The following is a 15,337-nucleotide window of genomic DNA, read 5'->3' as shown; positions in this document are numbered from 1 at the left end:
ACTGACACCAGGTTCATGAAACAGCAGCTGTGTGGACCCTTAATCGACGTGCCTGCATTAGATCATAAAGAGCCTATGGGAAAACAGAAAGGACCATTACTTCTAAGCCTGGCCTCCGTCACTGGAAGGCTAGAATCCCAAAAGGCACGCTAACTATAGGATGACTAACTATAGGATCACTGAGGCATGTGGGAATCAAACAGAGCAGCTGGGCTGCTGCTGTCTGCTTGACAGACCACACACATGCACATAATAATACCACAGTATCAATACTAATAATGCAACTATAATACTGACTGACTCTAGTGATACTAACATGCTAACTCATACTGATACTAACAATGCTTATAGTCATGATTTGAACAGTAATGCTACGACCTCTATAACCGGCAGTCGGCTGATATCAATGCTGTTGACACTCACAATAGTACTAGTGTCCTTAATGCTAAGTTCATCCGTTTAAAATCAATTAATAGATGAAATAGTTTTACATTTTTAAATACGCCTTGCTTTCTTGTCGAGAGTTAGATGAGAAGATAGCCGGTTAGCTCAGCTTTGCATAACACAGGGGGAAACTTGCTGTGTTCAAAAGAGATAAAATCACATTTATTAGCTCACTAATCAGTGACTTCCTCCCAAAGTTACAGTGAAGTTGCTCAGCAACCAGCAGAGAGGAAGTGATTGCACCTGGCCAAGTAATAGTCCGACGTCCTGAAACCACACCTAGTAGTTTCACAGACTGACTCATGGCCAAATAACTGGCCTTTACTGCAGAAATTGGGGAAATTTCCCTTCAAAATCAAAAGGTTAACAAGTGTTGAAATAAAATGAGCATATTAAGGAACAACCCAACAAAATGTCTTCTTCTCAAACAGCTTGCACAGCTGTTTGAGAAGAAGACTCTTGTGACTTGGAAAGAGAAAAGGGAAGTAGGAAGGAGTGGCTGTCTATGTGTCTCTTCGAATGGATCATGTGTGTGTTCATTCAAGAATTGTGTTGTCTTTCCAGCGTGCTTGTCGTTACACTCTTGGTCGTGTTGAGAACAACACATCCGCGTTAAGACTGTAAACAAGATGAGACAGACTTCTTTCTGTGGCCTCTTTCATTGGAGAGTTGTATCAAGCTATTGTGGTGCTGGTGACTTACTCTCTTTGTTCTTTTTATGGGTCAAAGTGGGAGGAAGGCCAATAATTGATTTAGTTAAAGGCCACTCCCCACAGGACTTTTTCACTGTGTATGACAGCAGCAAAGCTTTCTGGGGGATGGTGTAAAACAGACAAAAGCGTTGCAGACTCACCTCATGCCAGCAGAGACTGCGAAGGAGATATAAGAAAGGCAATTCTCAATTAAGAGGCAAGCTTGGATTTTAAAATGTTCACCCCAGCAGCATGTAAACAATATTTATAATCAAAATTATAATATGAATGACCCGTTTTTTGAGTTCTGTTTTGTTATTTGATACATAACCTGAAATGTAGACAAATAAACTAAAAAACAAACATTAAAAGGAATCAGGAGGATTATACTGCCACTTGGCTTTCTTATTTCCTACCTATTCTGCTTAACACAGTGAAACTCATACAAACTCTGACAACCCAGACTCTATCTGGTCTGAACTATGTGAATGAATGAATTATTTTGTATTCAAGTGGTGCTCAAATAAAGATAGAAATACATTACATACAAAGGCGAGAGAAAACGAAAGGAAAGACAGCAAACGTGTGCGAAATCTATGTTAAAACAAAAAATGTAAATTGATCAAATCAAACATAATGTTTTTGATAAATAGTAATACACTGTCTCTGTAAACACATACTATTATCTACATTTATCTGTCTGGGATCAAGTCAAAACCGAACTTGAAGATGAAGGTAAAAAAAATGGACAGTAGAATAGAAAATGTATTTAATTCTCAATATGCTATGTTCTCACTTTTTGTATGCAAAATATATATTCTGGGCATTTTTATTCATTTTTTTAAATATATATATATATATATATAGTATAATTCAAACAAGAAATTAGCTCCTGCATTGTGATCCAGATGCCACTGGCTGGTCTTGCTGTTGTAGTAGCCATGTTCCCATGTTTGAGGATACAACCCTTCCTTAAACAAAATAAACTGCATGTCATTTCATTGTGGCAGAACTGGGTGTCTCCTTTCCTGGCCGTAGATTTCTAAGTGACTGAACTGTTTACAGTGGTCCACCCCTCAGAAGTGGTGGTCACAAGTCGTCAATCCTCCTGACGCTCGAGGCGTAGCACTAGAGTCTGCAGAGAGCTGAAGGGATCCTGAAGGTGAGGAAAGTGTGTTGAGAGATAAAGTAAACAGCTAGTATAAATAGTGTGCATGGAGCAGATGCTGATTTATACTCGGTTAACTCTTAGTTCAAACAATAAGCTCTCTTCACTTAAAGTGAATCATTTATGACAGCTGTAAAAGTTTTTACCTGACACAATTAAACCAAGGACCAATTAAAGATCTTTTAGGCTTTTTTTTTGTGGCTAGGATTGTGCAATTAGCTTGCGCTAGCTCCTGCTCTAGGAGGCCATAGTTTGTGACAAAATGGTGGTGTCTTTTTGTTTTGTTTAGAGCGGTGTATCCCAAACCTTTATTCTAGGGACACACCTTCTTATCTATATAAATTGTGAGAAGACCAAATGTGTGTGTAAACTAATGTTCCTGACCATTTTTACTGACCACCTTATGTTAGCTTGAATAGGTAATGCCATTTGAAAGAGCTATAGGTTTGATAAATCACAAGTTTGTGTTATGCATGTGTTAATACTTTATAAATGAAAGCAAATAAATAAATGTAGGTCATCAGTTAAACAAACAAATGTGTGCTAGCCGTTCCCATGATATATATATATATATATATATATATATATATATATATATATATATATATATATATATATATATATATATATTCTATGTTGTAAGTCGGCTACATTATCAGAAGTATGAACATTGAGGCTCCCACATGTGGCTCAATTGTGTTCTGCAGATATAGCAGTATGAAGATATAAACGACTCATTCTAAGGTAAGGAAAACACGTTTCTTAGTTTCAGCTGATTTTACATGAATAAAAACATTGTTATGAATATTATATTCTTCTGCTAATAAATCTCTGTGAATGTTACACGGTGCTCCTTTAACTTAAAACAATACGATCAATCACACACACACACACACACACACACACACACACACACACACACACACACACACACACACACACACACACACACACACACACACACATCTGTTTAACGTGTGGTTTTATTGACACACTGGATTATTTTCCAACAATACTGATTTGGTATGCACAGTTGACACATGAATAGCGGATATAAAAAAAAGCTGAAGAATATAACACTAACACCATCTAGAGAGAGAAGCATCTTTTTAGGTCTCTTTCTCTGGGGATTTATTACAGCAGTACAAAGCCAATAGACCCAATTGAACAACATATATAAATTTAGTGGTGTGAGTTTGGTGTTAATAGATGCTTTGATATTTGGAGACACCAGACATTTAAACACACCTAGAAAATACTCATATTTAGTGCACTTAAACATACTTTTCTTGTTTGTTTTTTAATCCCATAATCTTGCATAATGTTTTTTTCCACATATATATTCTTGCCTTTGATTGTAGCTTGCAGATACAGATACACACATATATGATAACGGGAGCTAAAAGCTAGCTTAGCATTCTTCTTAACAACATGTAAACTATTTTTGCTCTTCTTTAAATGTGACAAAATTGGAGCATTTTAAAAATGATATAAAGAATACAATCTGATCAGCTGCTCTGCATACTGTTGGGAAGATAAACAAGTCAATTGCATTAATGAAATTAGCAAAAAACAAAATAGAACTTTCTTGAAAGTCTTGGATTTTCTATTTGTAAGGCATTCAAATATTTTCTCCAACAGTAAACTTATTTTAGCTCTTAACAGCTTTTTTCTACATTTTGTCCTCTAGTGATTAAAAACAGAAATACTGATCGGCAGTCAACAAAATTGAACAAAAAGGCATCAAACTGACATACATTATGCAAAACAGAAGAAAATTGAACAAAAACACAATAATAAGCCGCCGTTTTCTTTTTTTTCTTCTTCATTTGTCATTACGGACTATGTTTACATGCACATAGTATTTTGGATGTTAGCTTGTCACTTTGTTTAAAGTCTTGGCATGAAGATTCTTTGAATAGCTTACTCATATCCAGATCCTAAACATATTGTATTTTTGTATTTTACAATAGGCAATGATCTGCCATTAATAAAAAAAAGATCCATCAATCACATTCAGGTCTCTCATAATCAAGATTAGAGTCTATCCAGGTCACCTGGAGCCAGGTTTGACATTGATAATGCTTCAACACATGAACAGAGAGCCTCAGTAATTTAAAGGAATATTGTTGTACGTGTAAACATAGCCATTGACCTCAACCTCTCCCTCTTCTCTCTTTCTAAGGTCCTAAGCAGTACACTTTACGCAAAATCGAATTTGGCAGGTTTGCAAAGGCAAAACTGTGAGAAAAGAACCCACAACATTTTGGTTTGATTATCCAGGTTGGCAAGCTGAACATGTTCACTGCCCCCATTAATTACATTATCTCCAATAGATCCAGAGTCTACCTTTACACAATAACTTTTTTTTTCAAATCCTTCAATATAAAATGTCTAAATTAAGTCACACTAGATAACGATACAATAAACTATACCCGTTGTGGTCTAACTGCATAGGCTGCGCCCACCATGACCCACAAGCTCCGTCATGTGGATGCCGCTAAACAAGACCGGAGTCGCAGTGATTACACTAGCATTTGCTCGCACCACCGTATTTGACAGCAATTACAACAGCCTTTGAGCAACCTGCCAAATTAAATTTTATTTGGAGCATACTGCTGGCCTAACACCCTTTCTCTTTCCTCAAGCGCTGACAAACACCAGGCGGGTGGAGTAGACCAGGTCGGCCAGGTAAAGGATGAAGTTAACACCCGTGAGCACAGCCACCGCCATGAGCTTATCCCAATCGCACAGCCCCAGCTCGGAGTTGCAGAAGCTGGGCCTATCTTTTGACCCGCCGTGTTTGGGATCAAAGTTGAAGATGGGCCAGACAATGGTTGCTGACAGGTAGAGGACCACGGCCAGCAGGGCGTAGCCGGACAGGAAGCGTGCGAAGGGAAAGGGGAGGCAGCCGGTGCACTCGCCTATGCAGAGCAGGATGATGAGCGCCGACAGGATGAAGCAGATGCAGTAGACGGACATGCAGTACTTGAGCGCGTGGTTTCGGTCGTACACCACGGGGTCGCTGATGAAGACGAAGATGATGCAGGCCACAAAGGTCTCGCAGACTTTCAGCAGGCCGGGGGCCGTGGCCATGTAGCCGGCCACCTCGCCTGGACGCGCCTTGCTGATGCTCACCTCGGCGATGTAGGCGATGGTGGCCAGGCACGAGAAGACGGTTGTCACAATGCGGTAGGTGCCGATTTCACCGTGGCCTGTGGAGCCCTTGAGGAAGTAGAGGGGGAAGATGATGGAGGCGGACAGGCAGAGCAGGGCGGCGTAGCAGGCGAAGGTGATCGGGAAGTTCTTCCAGGAAACGGGAGCTCTGGCCTGAAGGCCGAAGAGCTCCACCAGGAGGATGAGCAGACTACCGGCGAAACTGAAGGCCCAGCAGAAGATGCACCAGTCTCCGGTGCCGTGGTGGAGTCGGCCTCCATGCACGGCCAAGGAGAAGGCCACGCAGGAGAAGATCAGGGCAGCCAACCGTGTCCATAGGAGGGGGCTGGAGTGGAGGACTATCGCCATGATGTATTAGGAGATGTAGGAAGCTGAAATGGTTCCTGTGAGATACGAGCCTCTTCCTGCTGGGAGTCACTTCCTCAGATTTATACTATCAGCTACTCAGAGAAGGCAGAGAAAACTGTAAGAGAAAAAAAGACATTGAAAATAAATAGTTAGCAAGATTTTGGAGTTCATGTCATTCATCATGACCTTTGGATGGAGTACATGACGCAGCCACATGAGGGCTTAAACAGGCTCTGCACTCCTGCAGCTATTTTCTGAAGCACACAACGCTGTTATTGTATTTTTATGAGAAACCGTGAAACCGAGAAACACAATTTACGACCACAAATAATGACTGAATTGTGGTCACACTCCTCGCAGCTCATTCACGTCTGGTCAAATCATCTGGTGAACACTTCCCCTCTTTTTCCCTGTGTAACTTACTGCCCCCGCATCAAACTCCAGACTGCGTTTCTGAGCTGAGAGCAGACCGTTTCACTCTGACATTCCTCCGCGCTCATGTCTTCTGGCGGGCGTGGCGCCGCAACCTCCACCGACCCCACAGTGTGTCTGTCATCGTGCTCTAAACATGGCCCTCTTCACTTTGCACGCCCACTCCCAGGGACCTCGGCAAGATCATCTGTAATCTGAAAAACATGGCTTTGAATCTGGCGCAGCTGGGTCTTAAATTCTGACCTTTATAATGGAATCTGCATCTTTAAGAGTCTGAAAATCTGCTTTTACAAAGAGAGAGTTGTATGCCATAGTAAAAGCAGTTTTGGTTATTATTTTATTTTCTTCCTTCCTTCCTTCCTTCCTTCCTTCCTTCCTTCCTTCTCTTAACTGGCTTGTCAAATTAATCTTCAGTTGGTTATTTCCTCCACTTCAAGAATTATTTTGAAACCAAGCAGCATGGCTTAAATTTTAAGTTAACACAAACATATTTTAAGATGCATCTTGTTTAACATAACTGCCAAGAGAAAACCTCCATAATCTCAAATTCTAAGTATCTTTTGTATATTTATGCCAAGAGTTTAGTAGATGATTATTTCCTACTTGGTAAAAGATGTACTCTGTAAATTTAGCTGAAAAGCAGCCACTGTAGCCACAATTAAAGAATAATGGTAAAGAGTAATGTGGCACAAGTAGAAACGAGTCATAAAGTCAGCAAACCACTGCTGGTCACATCAGACCGAGTTTGTTGGACTGAGCTAGGGTGTGTTTTATTGCTTATGAAATTAACTGCTCATTTGTAAGACTGAATGTGAATTGAATTGAATGTGTTTTTTTTTATTACAGTCTCCTTTCTCGCTCGGGAATATATTTTGGCTATACAGCTCAACGTTTTGTCTTTCAAATTGGTTGTTTTGTCAAATCTTTAACATACAACTATATTTAAAAAAACAGAGGGAAACAGCAAATCCTTACATTTGTAAAGCTAAAACCGATAAATCACTTTTAAATTGACTCCCGGCAGATGCTATACTTAAGCGTTGGCCAGTCTGCGTTCAAGGGGCGGTACTTAGTGAAGGATCATTTGCAGTTTTAAAATTGCTTTATTTGAGCTAATCAATTATTTGATTAATGTTTTCCGCTTGATTGACAGGACATACCACTCAGATTTACATGTTGCTCGCTCGCCAAACTAAACTACAGGCTTCCTTTCTGAAAATTGTGGGGGATGTCATGTTTTTATCAAGGCCCTACAAGATCAGGTGTGAAACGGTTGCATTCATCCGCGCCCATTACATAGAAGTGAGGCTTTTTTCCAGCAGAGTCAACCTGCAACTTGTCGTGCAGCTGCATGTGATGCAATGTGGTCTAATGAGGTTACTGTCACCAGTACAGCTGTGACCTCTTCCTCCTCTGCGCTGGATTTCTATTGAACGTTGGTGCATAATGGCGCCCATGTAAAGAAGCTCCTGCGCTTTGATTCTAAGGGACCTCCTACTGATGTTTGCTCTGGACAAGAACTCAAGAGGAGTACCAAGATTTTTTGTTACCTGCTTCGTACAAAAAAAAGTCTACTCTCAGAGGAACCATTTCACCATTTTCAGCCATAAAATCCCAGATGGACATTTTCACAGTGCAGAAACGCCTGACCTCACTGGTTGTCCTCCCTCCCGTCTCTCCTGACACCCATCACCCACTTGGCTCCACCAGCGCTGCATTCCCCGCTCCCAGTTTACACAGAGAGACGGTTATAAACAACGAGAAAAAAGCCTGTTTACATTAGTCCCATTAAACATCTATAAAATAGTCGAAGGCTGGGGAGGCGAAAAAAAACCTGACCCGGTGGCGATGTATGAATTTAGAAGAAAATTTAAAAAAAGAGAGAGAGAAATGGAAAAAGAGACCCTGAAACTCCTGCAGGATGACTGACTTGAAGCAAAGGGGGAGGGGAAGGGAGTAAAAAGAGGGAGGAACACGGGGGAAGCCCTGTGTATCAGGCCACAGAAGGACACACAGTTTAAACACAGTGATAGAGTGGAATAGCAGAGACGTGAGTCACCACTGGGCCTCTTTCTTTCACCACTCCTCCTTTTCACTCCCTCTTTCCCCACTCACCTCCTCCTTTATTTCTTGTAAGATTTTCCAACTCACTGATGCGTTCCAGATGTGCTGCAGTGTGGCTGCTGCTGAACAACTAGTAACTTTGTCACACTTGCCAAGTTCTTTCCTTTCCTCTCTTTCCCTTCCTTTCCTTCCCTCCTCATAGTCCCATTTGGCGGCTACTCGCTCTCTTTTCCATCAGTTGTCCTCTTTCTCCCGCCCAGCTCGATACTTCCACTCCGCCTTTAAAGTCAGGGTACCAATTATGCTTCATGTAAACCACTCAAAATAAACGTATACGGAGGGGTCGTAATGGAAAAATCAATCCCGCCACTCCCGCCGCCATTACTTTTGCTGCTTGTGGAATCAAGTCAGAGAGAGAGAGAAATGGGCGAGGAAAATGGCACAGGGGGAGACAAAAAAACAGAGAAAGAAAAGAAATAAGAGCAGGGTGTGGAAAGGGGGTCTTTTCACACCGCAGCATGGAAAACACGACAGGGTCACACAAAGAGGGGCACTTCCCCAAATACAAGAGGGGCTGGAAATAGGTTCACATCAGGCTTGCAACAGGACAGCAAACAGGATGTGACTGCATCATGCTCCTCTGCACAGTAATGTTTCATGCAGATAGCAGTGTCCTGCACACACACACACACACACACACACACACACACACACACACACACACACACACACACACACACACACACACACACACACACACACACACAGACATTCAAGAAACAAGTGTTTGTCTCAGGCAGGGAAGTCATGTGTGCTGCTTGTTTGGTTGTCATGACACAACATCACTAACTCAATTTCACCCATAATCCACTTACAGGAACCTGTGGGTCGAAGCACAAGGCGAGCGATTCATGTTGGTATATTAGTGTGCGTTGTGTTGTGTGTTTTCGAAAGCTGAGGCAAAAAGTACATTCACATTTGACCTATTCAAAAATAAAAAAATGTATCATGCATTTTCTGTCCGTCTTTCTTTCTTTCTTGACTGAACTATCAGCATGCAAACCATCACAATATACTAAATCATTACTCTTTTGGGGGGGTAAATCATTTTTTTCTGACCAAACAACGAAGAGGGAATCTTGGACACATGTATGCATTTATATGAAGAATAATCAGGCCGGTTTGGGTGAGAATCGTCTTCAATAAGAATTCAGGCATTCAGCCAAAATGAACCCAACATCCAGTAAATGTCCCTATAGAGCATTTAATTAAGCAGTGTGTAATAGGCCCCTGCAGAGGTTAATTCATTGACAGTGAAGTGGGTGTGCCGCTTGCCACACCCTGATCTCACCATACACTACACACACTACAGCCCACTACACACAAACACACACAAACACAGAAATACATGTCCAGAAATTGCGTTTTTATTTGTTTTATTTGTTTTTACTGGGCTGGATATATATATATATATATATATATATATATATATATATATATATATATATATATATATATATATATATATATATATAACGTTGTAAAAATTGCAGAATGTCTGACAGATATGTTGTTTTAATTTAAACTAAAAAGTATAATAAAGTGTCTAGAAATACACCTAGAAGCAACTTAGAAATAAATGTAGTCCTGTAAAAAGGTTTTATTTGACTCCTAACTATTTTCGTTTTGCATAGGAACATTTCTTATTACTTATTTCGAGGATACGAAACACAGGCTTTTCTTTTTAACACTGTGAAAATCTCTTTAACCATGCACACAAATAAACGCCCTGTCGCTGCTGATTGCATCACATTCTCATTCAGGCAAGCAAGATGCAACAAGTTGCAGCTGAGCAAAACCTTTAAAAAAAAAGTTTCCTTACCGCAAAATCATGACATCGAGTTGTGTATAAATCTTTCATGAAGTTTGATCGAAAAAAGTTGGTTACCTTTCTGATTCTGGGCGGTGGATAGTGTCTCGTTTCTCCGGGACATCCAGCGGCACAGGATCGTAGATCGCGACTCCTCGGCTCCCTGATTTGACCAGCAGCTCAAAAGAGCAGCTCCCCGCCCAGTAAACCAAATTAGGCATCAAATGTCTGCACCGTTATTCACATCTGTTCAACTCTCCTCCTGCTCCTCCTCCCGCAGCCTGCAGCCCGCAGCCTGCAGCCCGAAAAACGGGCTGCTTAACACAAGTGTTTACCCTCCCTATGAACTGTACATTACTCGATTAGTTTTCTACTTATCTATATCTATATCTGCATAATATATCTATATAGATGTATATGTATGTATGTATATATATATATATATATACATATATATATATATGTTAAGAATATATCGCTCTTGTATGTGAAAGTGGATGTTATCTGTATCAGCTTCTAAAAATGATTTAGTATCGATCCCTGTTATTGGAAATAAAAGTGCTCTTTAGTCTATTGATGTTTTTCTTTTAACATCCGATGAGATTGGGCAACACCTGGATGTATAGCCTATGTGCCATAATAATAAAAAGCAAGATGAGTCTAGTTTAAAACCTCTTAACGTTCTGCCTTCCCGCGGGCGTCCTTTACTGCAGGGATTCCCAAAGTGGGGGTGCGCGAGCTGCCTCTAGGGGGTGCGTGAGAGGAAAAATGTAATGGTGGTCTAATGGTGTAATAATTAATATTAAACATAATTTAAAAAAAATAAGTAGGATTTTTTAATTATAAAAATTCCCTTTGTAAGATGTACATTTAATTACAATTAAAAACGTACAATTTAATAAATAGATGCACTTCCGGTCTGGCCGCCAGACTGTCTTTTATGTACACACTAGCTAGCCTAGCTTGTGCACCTAACGTCATTTCATTCATTCAGCAACATCCATGAAAATATGTTTAACTGGCTGAAATCGGGGAAGCTGTCAGGTGGGACATCTGAAGCTATCAGCAATAAAAGAGGAGAGGGACAGAGAGAGAGGGAGGAACCGGAGGCGAGAGAAACGGAGAGATGCGTTGGGGAGAGACCGGGAGAAGAAATTGACCTGGGAGTCGGAGAAAGAGGAGACAGAGCGGGAGCACAGAGACCCATCGCGGAGTCAAGGTGAAAAATGAGGAAACGAGAGTGAGCATCAGACTGGGAAAAAAAGAGGAAATATGATGACAATTATCTGGGTCTGGGCTTCACTTGGATTGGCAGTGCAGATTGCCCGAAGCCACAGTGCGTGTTGTGCAGTGAGGTTCTGGCTAACAGCTGTCTGAAGCCTCTTATTTGTGCCTCCACCTGAACACCAAGCATGCCAGTGCAAGTCAGAAGCCCCTTACATTTTTTAGATCCAAATTGGAAGAGTTACAAAACAGCCAAAAACAATTGCAGTCTCATTCATGTGTTGGGTCTACATCAGGGATTCCCAAAGTGTGGTGCTCGCACCCCTGGAGCCTCCTTTTTTTATTTATATCTGTTTCTGAGCCTATGCATGTGCCACTCTTTGTTCTTTACGTGGCTTGCTGTGTTTAAGTAAATAATTGTGAAATGCAATCTGCCTCTGAGCCTGTGCGTGTGTCCTCGCCATCCTTATTGCTCTTTAAAAGTGACGCCTTGTGTAACTGAAATTTATACAGCGGACTAAATCTTGTAACAAACGCCACGCGCGAGCAAACAGTTCTCGCATTGGTCCGATTTTATGCAGCTATAAATAGGCTCTGTTGCGTTTTTTTTTTAAGGTGTGGGGGATTGGGGGTGCGTGAACCCGATCGGGATGTAGAAGGGGGTGCGTGGCCTAAAAAGTTTGGGAACCGCTGCTTTACTGTATTCTATTGTACACTGTACATCTATTTATAGTTCTATTTCTAGTTCGGTACGAGTGCCACATGTTTCTGGAAACCTACGATTCTTGTGATTCAAGATCAGACCACCACAGCAGCTACAAACAAGACTTTTGTCAGACAACAACAAACAAACAAACGATAGCAAAAGCCAGGCAACTCACCGATGACGCCGCATATTGATCCATAAATCCATAACATTCAAACAACAACGGTGTTGTTACGTCATAAAGGTCCAATAAAACAAAATCCCAAAAAAGATTTAGTCCAAAACACGTGATTACATCCATAAATATCCACGAGCTGGCGTTGAATCATTTCATATCAGCTGGAAGACATGAAACAATAAGTTTTTGTTTTTAGAAGAAAAGCAAGTTTGCATGAGAGCACAGATACAAACTCGGCACCAAAATGTGCGCCGAAATCTAACCTTTCCCATGTCACTTGAACCAATAGGAGCTTCATGTCCTGACTGACAGGCTACATTACCCAACTAGAAGCTACGTTGAAGTTCAGGCTCAGCCTCTCTTTTCTTACGTGGATCAAACCTGTCACGTCGTACGAGCCGTATGACGTGACAGGCGTTTCGTACAGTCAATGAAATTGCCTAAAAAACGGGTCCAAACAAGAGGGGGTGGAGATGATCCCAACAGCCTTCAGCTTGATGAGAAGAGACAGCTGCAGACTGAGCCTCAGTTTGGCATTGAATTAGCACGAAAATGCATTTATACTTAATTTTCTCTGTGTCAGCAATACTGGTAGTAAATATGAATAGTACGTCTATAAGTTGGCAAGACTATAAGCCTTTTTAATAGGTATATAGAACATATATCATGAATATTTTCAGTCTCAAAATGGAAAAACGTCGAGACATTTCATTAGAAAAATATGTGTAAAATCTTAATTTTTTGTGATATTGTTATCTGCTTTTTACTTAGATTAGATAAGGCTTCAGGCTATTGTCCCATGGTGTTCATAAGTCCCATTTATAGTCATCTACAGGCATCTATTTGCAAAGAAATGTTCAGGCGGAAATAAAAACCTTATACTTTAGTGTGTTCAAACTTATATAACTCAGTGTCAGCAGCACTTAAAGTGATTCTGACTATTGAGGGAAAAAAGCTTCAGATTGTTACCTTTCAAAAGAGACCAAGACCATCGTCAAATTTTACAGGAACACTAAGAGGTTTTAATCCCTAAAATGAGGGATTTAAATCGTAGTAGCACTTAAATGGCACTTACTGATAGCACTTTGTAGTTTAACTTTATTGAAGAAATTCTACTTTCTTGATTCTTGTTGTTCTGAGTTTGTACTAATGGTTGAATTGCACTTATTGTAAGTCGCTTGGGATAAAAGCATCAGCTAAATTTAATGTAATGTATGATTTAACAGAAAATGGGCTGTTTTACTTCTGGAAACCCCCCATCAAGTATTACTAATGAAAATGTCGTCATGTTTATTTGTATTCCCCTATCGTCGGTGTTACTATCGACACTAAATATTTGTCCCTGCTGAAGTCTATATAGTCAGACTATTTGTATGCGTTGCTGAGCAACGCTTTTTTATTTACTCAGCGGTGTAAAATGACACATTTCCTGTCCGTGTTGAAAAAAATGTGTGTGAGAGACAGAAAGGGAGGGAGGTTTGTTCTCACATGCACATTCTTACAAGATTGCTTTAATTTGCCTAAACTGCTCACATTCCCTTGCACCGTTAAAACATAGTAGTGAAAAGAAGAATACGTTACTCTATTCTATTCATCACCGTGTGTGTGTGTGTGTGTGTGTGTGTGTGTGTGTGTGTGTGTGTGTGTGTGTGTGTGTGTGTGTGTGTGTGTGTGTGTGTGAAACCAATAAGTCAATCTATTCTACTCTATTAAAATAATAAGTTACTCTACTCTATTCTCTTCATCACTGTGTTTTGGACGATTACAAGACCACCTCCTTTTTACTATTTTGGATTTGGTCACACTGCCAGACTAATCGGAGACATGATGAGACGATGCCTCTGTATTACAATGAATGTATGCTGAAGAAAGATTTTATACTCATAATTTTGAGGATGCTTCTGATCCAAAGTATTTTGATATAATCAAGTGCAACATTTGGGTAGTTACAGTTCCTCACCCTGTGTGGAAGGAAGAAGCTTAATTTATTTTTTTATTTAAGATGTAGCATTTCTACCAGCTGACATTTTCTACAAACAAACCAGACAGAATTCTCTGAATGCCACACCTGCACAGAAAACATTAGCAGGAAGACAACAGCATCTCTCCCTGTAGACTTGTGGTTGATGATAGACACGTCCACCACTCTCAGCTCATTAGTACTCGTGAAGCCCCATCCAGCTACACTGCACTTTTATGTTATGTTCATTTCATATCTAAGTGGAATTGTTTGTCTGTGAACGGCTGCTGCTGTGACCTCATGTCACAAGTACCATACTTGATATATTTGTAGCAATGCATAGTGCACTTTATACACTTGGAACTGATTGTGCAATACTCTTGTCATATTTTTCTTAATTCTAATTATATATTTTTTTACCTTAAGTTTATTGTAATTCTGTGTGTAAGGAGGACGTATAGCAAAATAAGCTTTTCAATGTACGGAGTAGCTATCTGTTATCCGTGCATATGACAATACAAATATCTTGAATCTTGTACTTGTAGTCCAGTCCATCCTTGCTAGACAGCTGGAGAAACACAAAATCAGAAATTAAACATTTAATTTCAGGACATACTTTTTTTCTGTTCATCAGACTTCCATTTAACCAACAACTGTTTTGTATGATGTCACGTAACAATATGTATACTTGAGAATGATGACATTGCGATTTCCTAAGATGAGTGCTTGTATCTCTTCTCAATGTCTTCTTCTTTTGCCATCATCAACCCACTTGAGATTGAGGGTGCCAAGACCAATACTATAGGTTGTCAGTACATTTTAAAATATGTTGACAAAATGAAATGAAAATATAGTTTTACTTTTAAAAAAGCTGGTCAATGCATCGTTAAGTCTTCTTAAATTGATTTGAATGAATCAAAGATTGGTATGATTTCACTCTGCTTTGATAAGTACAAATATAAATTAGGTTAATATTCCATTAAATGTATTTTATCGGTCATTTCTTCATGCAGATCACGCATGATGCCAGCAAGACAATTCCCTGGTCTTTCTTTGTGGGGGTGTCAAGAAAAC

General features: G+C 40.1%; 1 protein-coding gene across 1 annotated transcript; it reads right to left on the bottom strand.

Annotated features, from left to right (window-relative positions):
• Positions 1–3,269: 3,269 nt before the first annotated feature.
• On the bottom strand, positions 3,270–10,347 carry myadmb (myeloid associated differentiation marker b). The gene is made up of 2 exons (XM_079220200.1): positions 10,274–10,347; positions 3,270–5,944 (listed from the first exon to the last, which is right to left on the bottom strand). Exon 2 carries the CDS (start codon positions 5,827–5,829, stop codon positions 4,948–4,950), a length of 882 nt encoding a protein of 293 aa, XP_079076326.1. The 5' UTR covers positions 5,830–5,944; positions 10,274–10,347; the 3' UTR covers positions 3,270–4,947.
• Between the last annotated feature and the right edge of the window lie 4,990 nt (positions 10,348–15,337).

This window comes from Taurulus bubalis, assembly GCF_910589615.1.
Source record: "Taurulus bubalis genome assembly, chromosome: 1".
In the NCBI taxonomy this organism is placed as follows: domain Eukaryota; kingdom Metazoa; phylum Chordata; class Actinopteri; order Perciformes; family Cottidae; genus Taurulus; species Taurulus bubalis.
The sequence above is the reverse complement of the archived record's forward strand: the minus strand, read 5'-3'. Positions and strand labels throughout refer to the sequence as shown.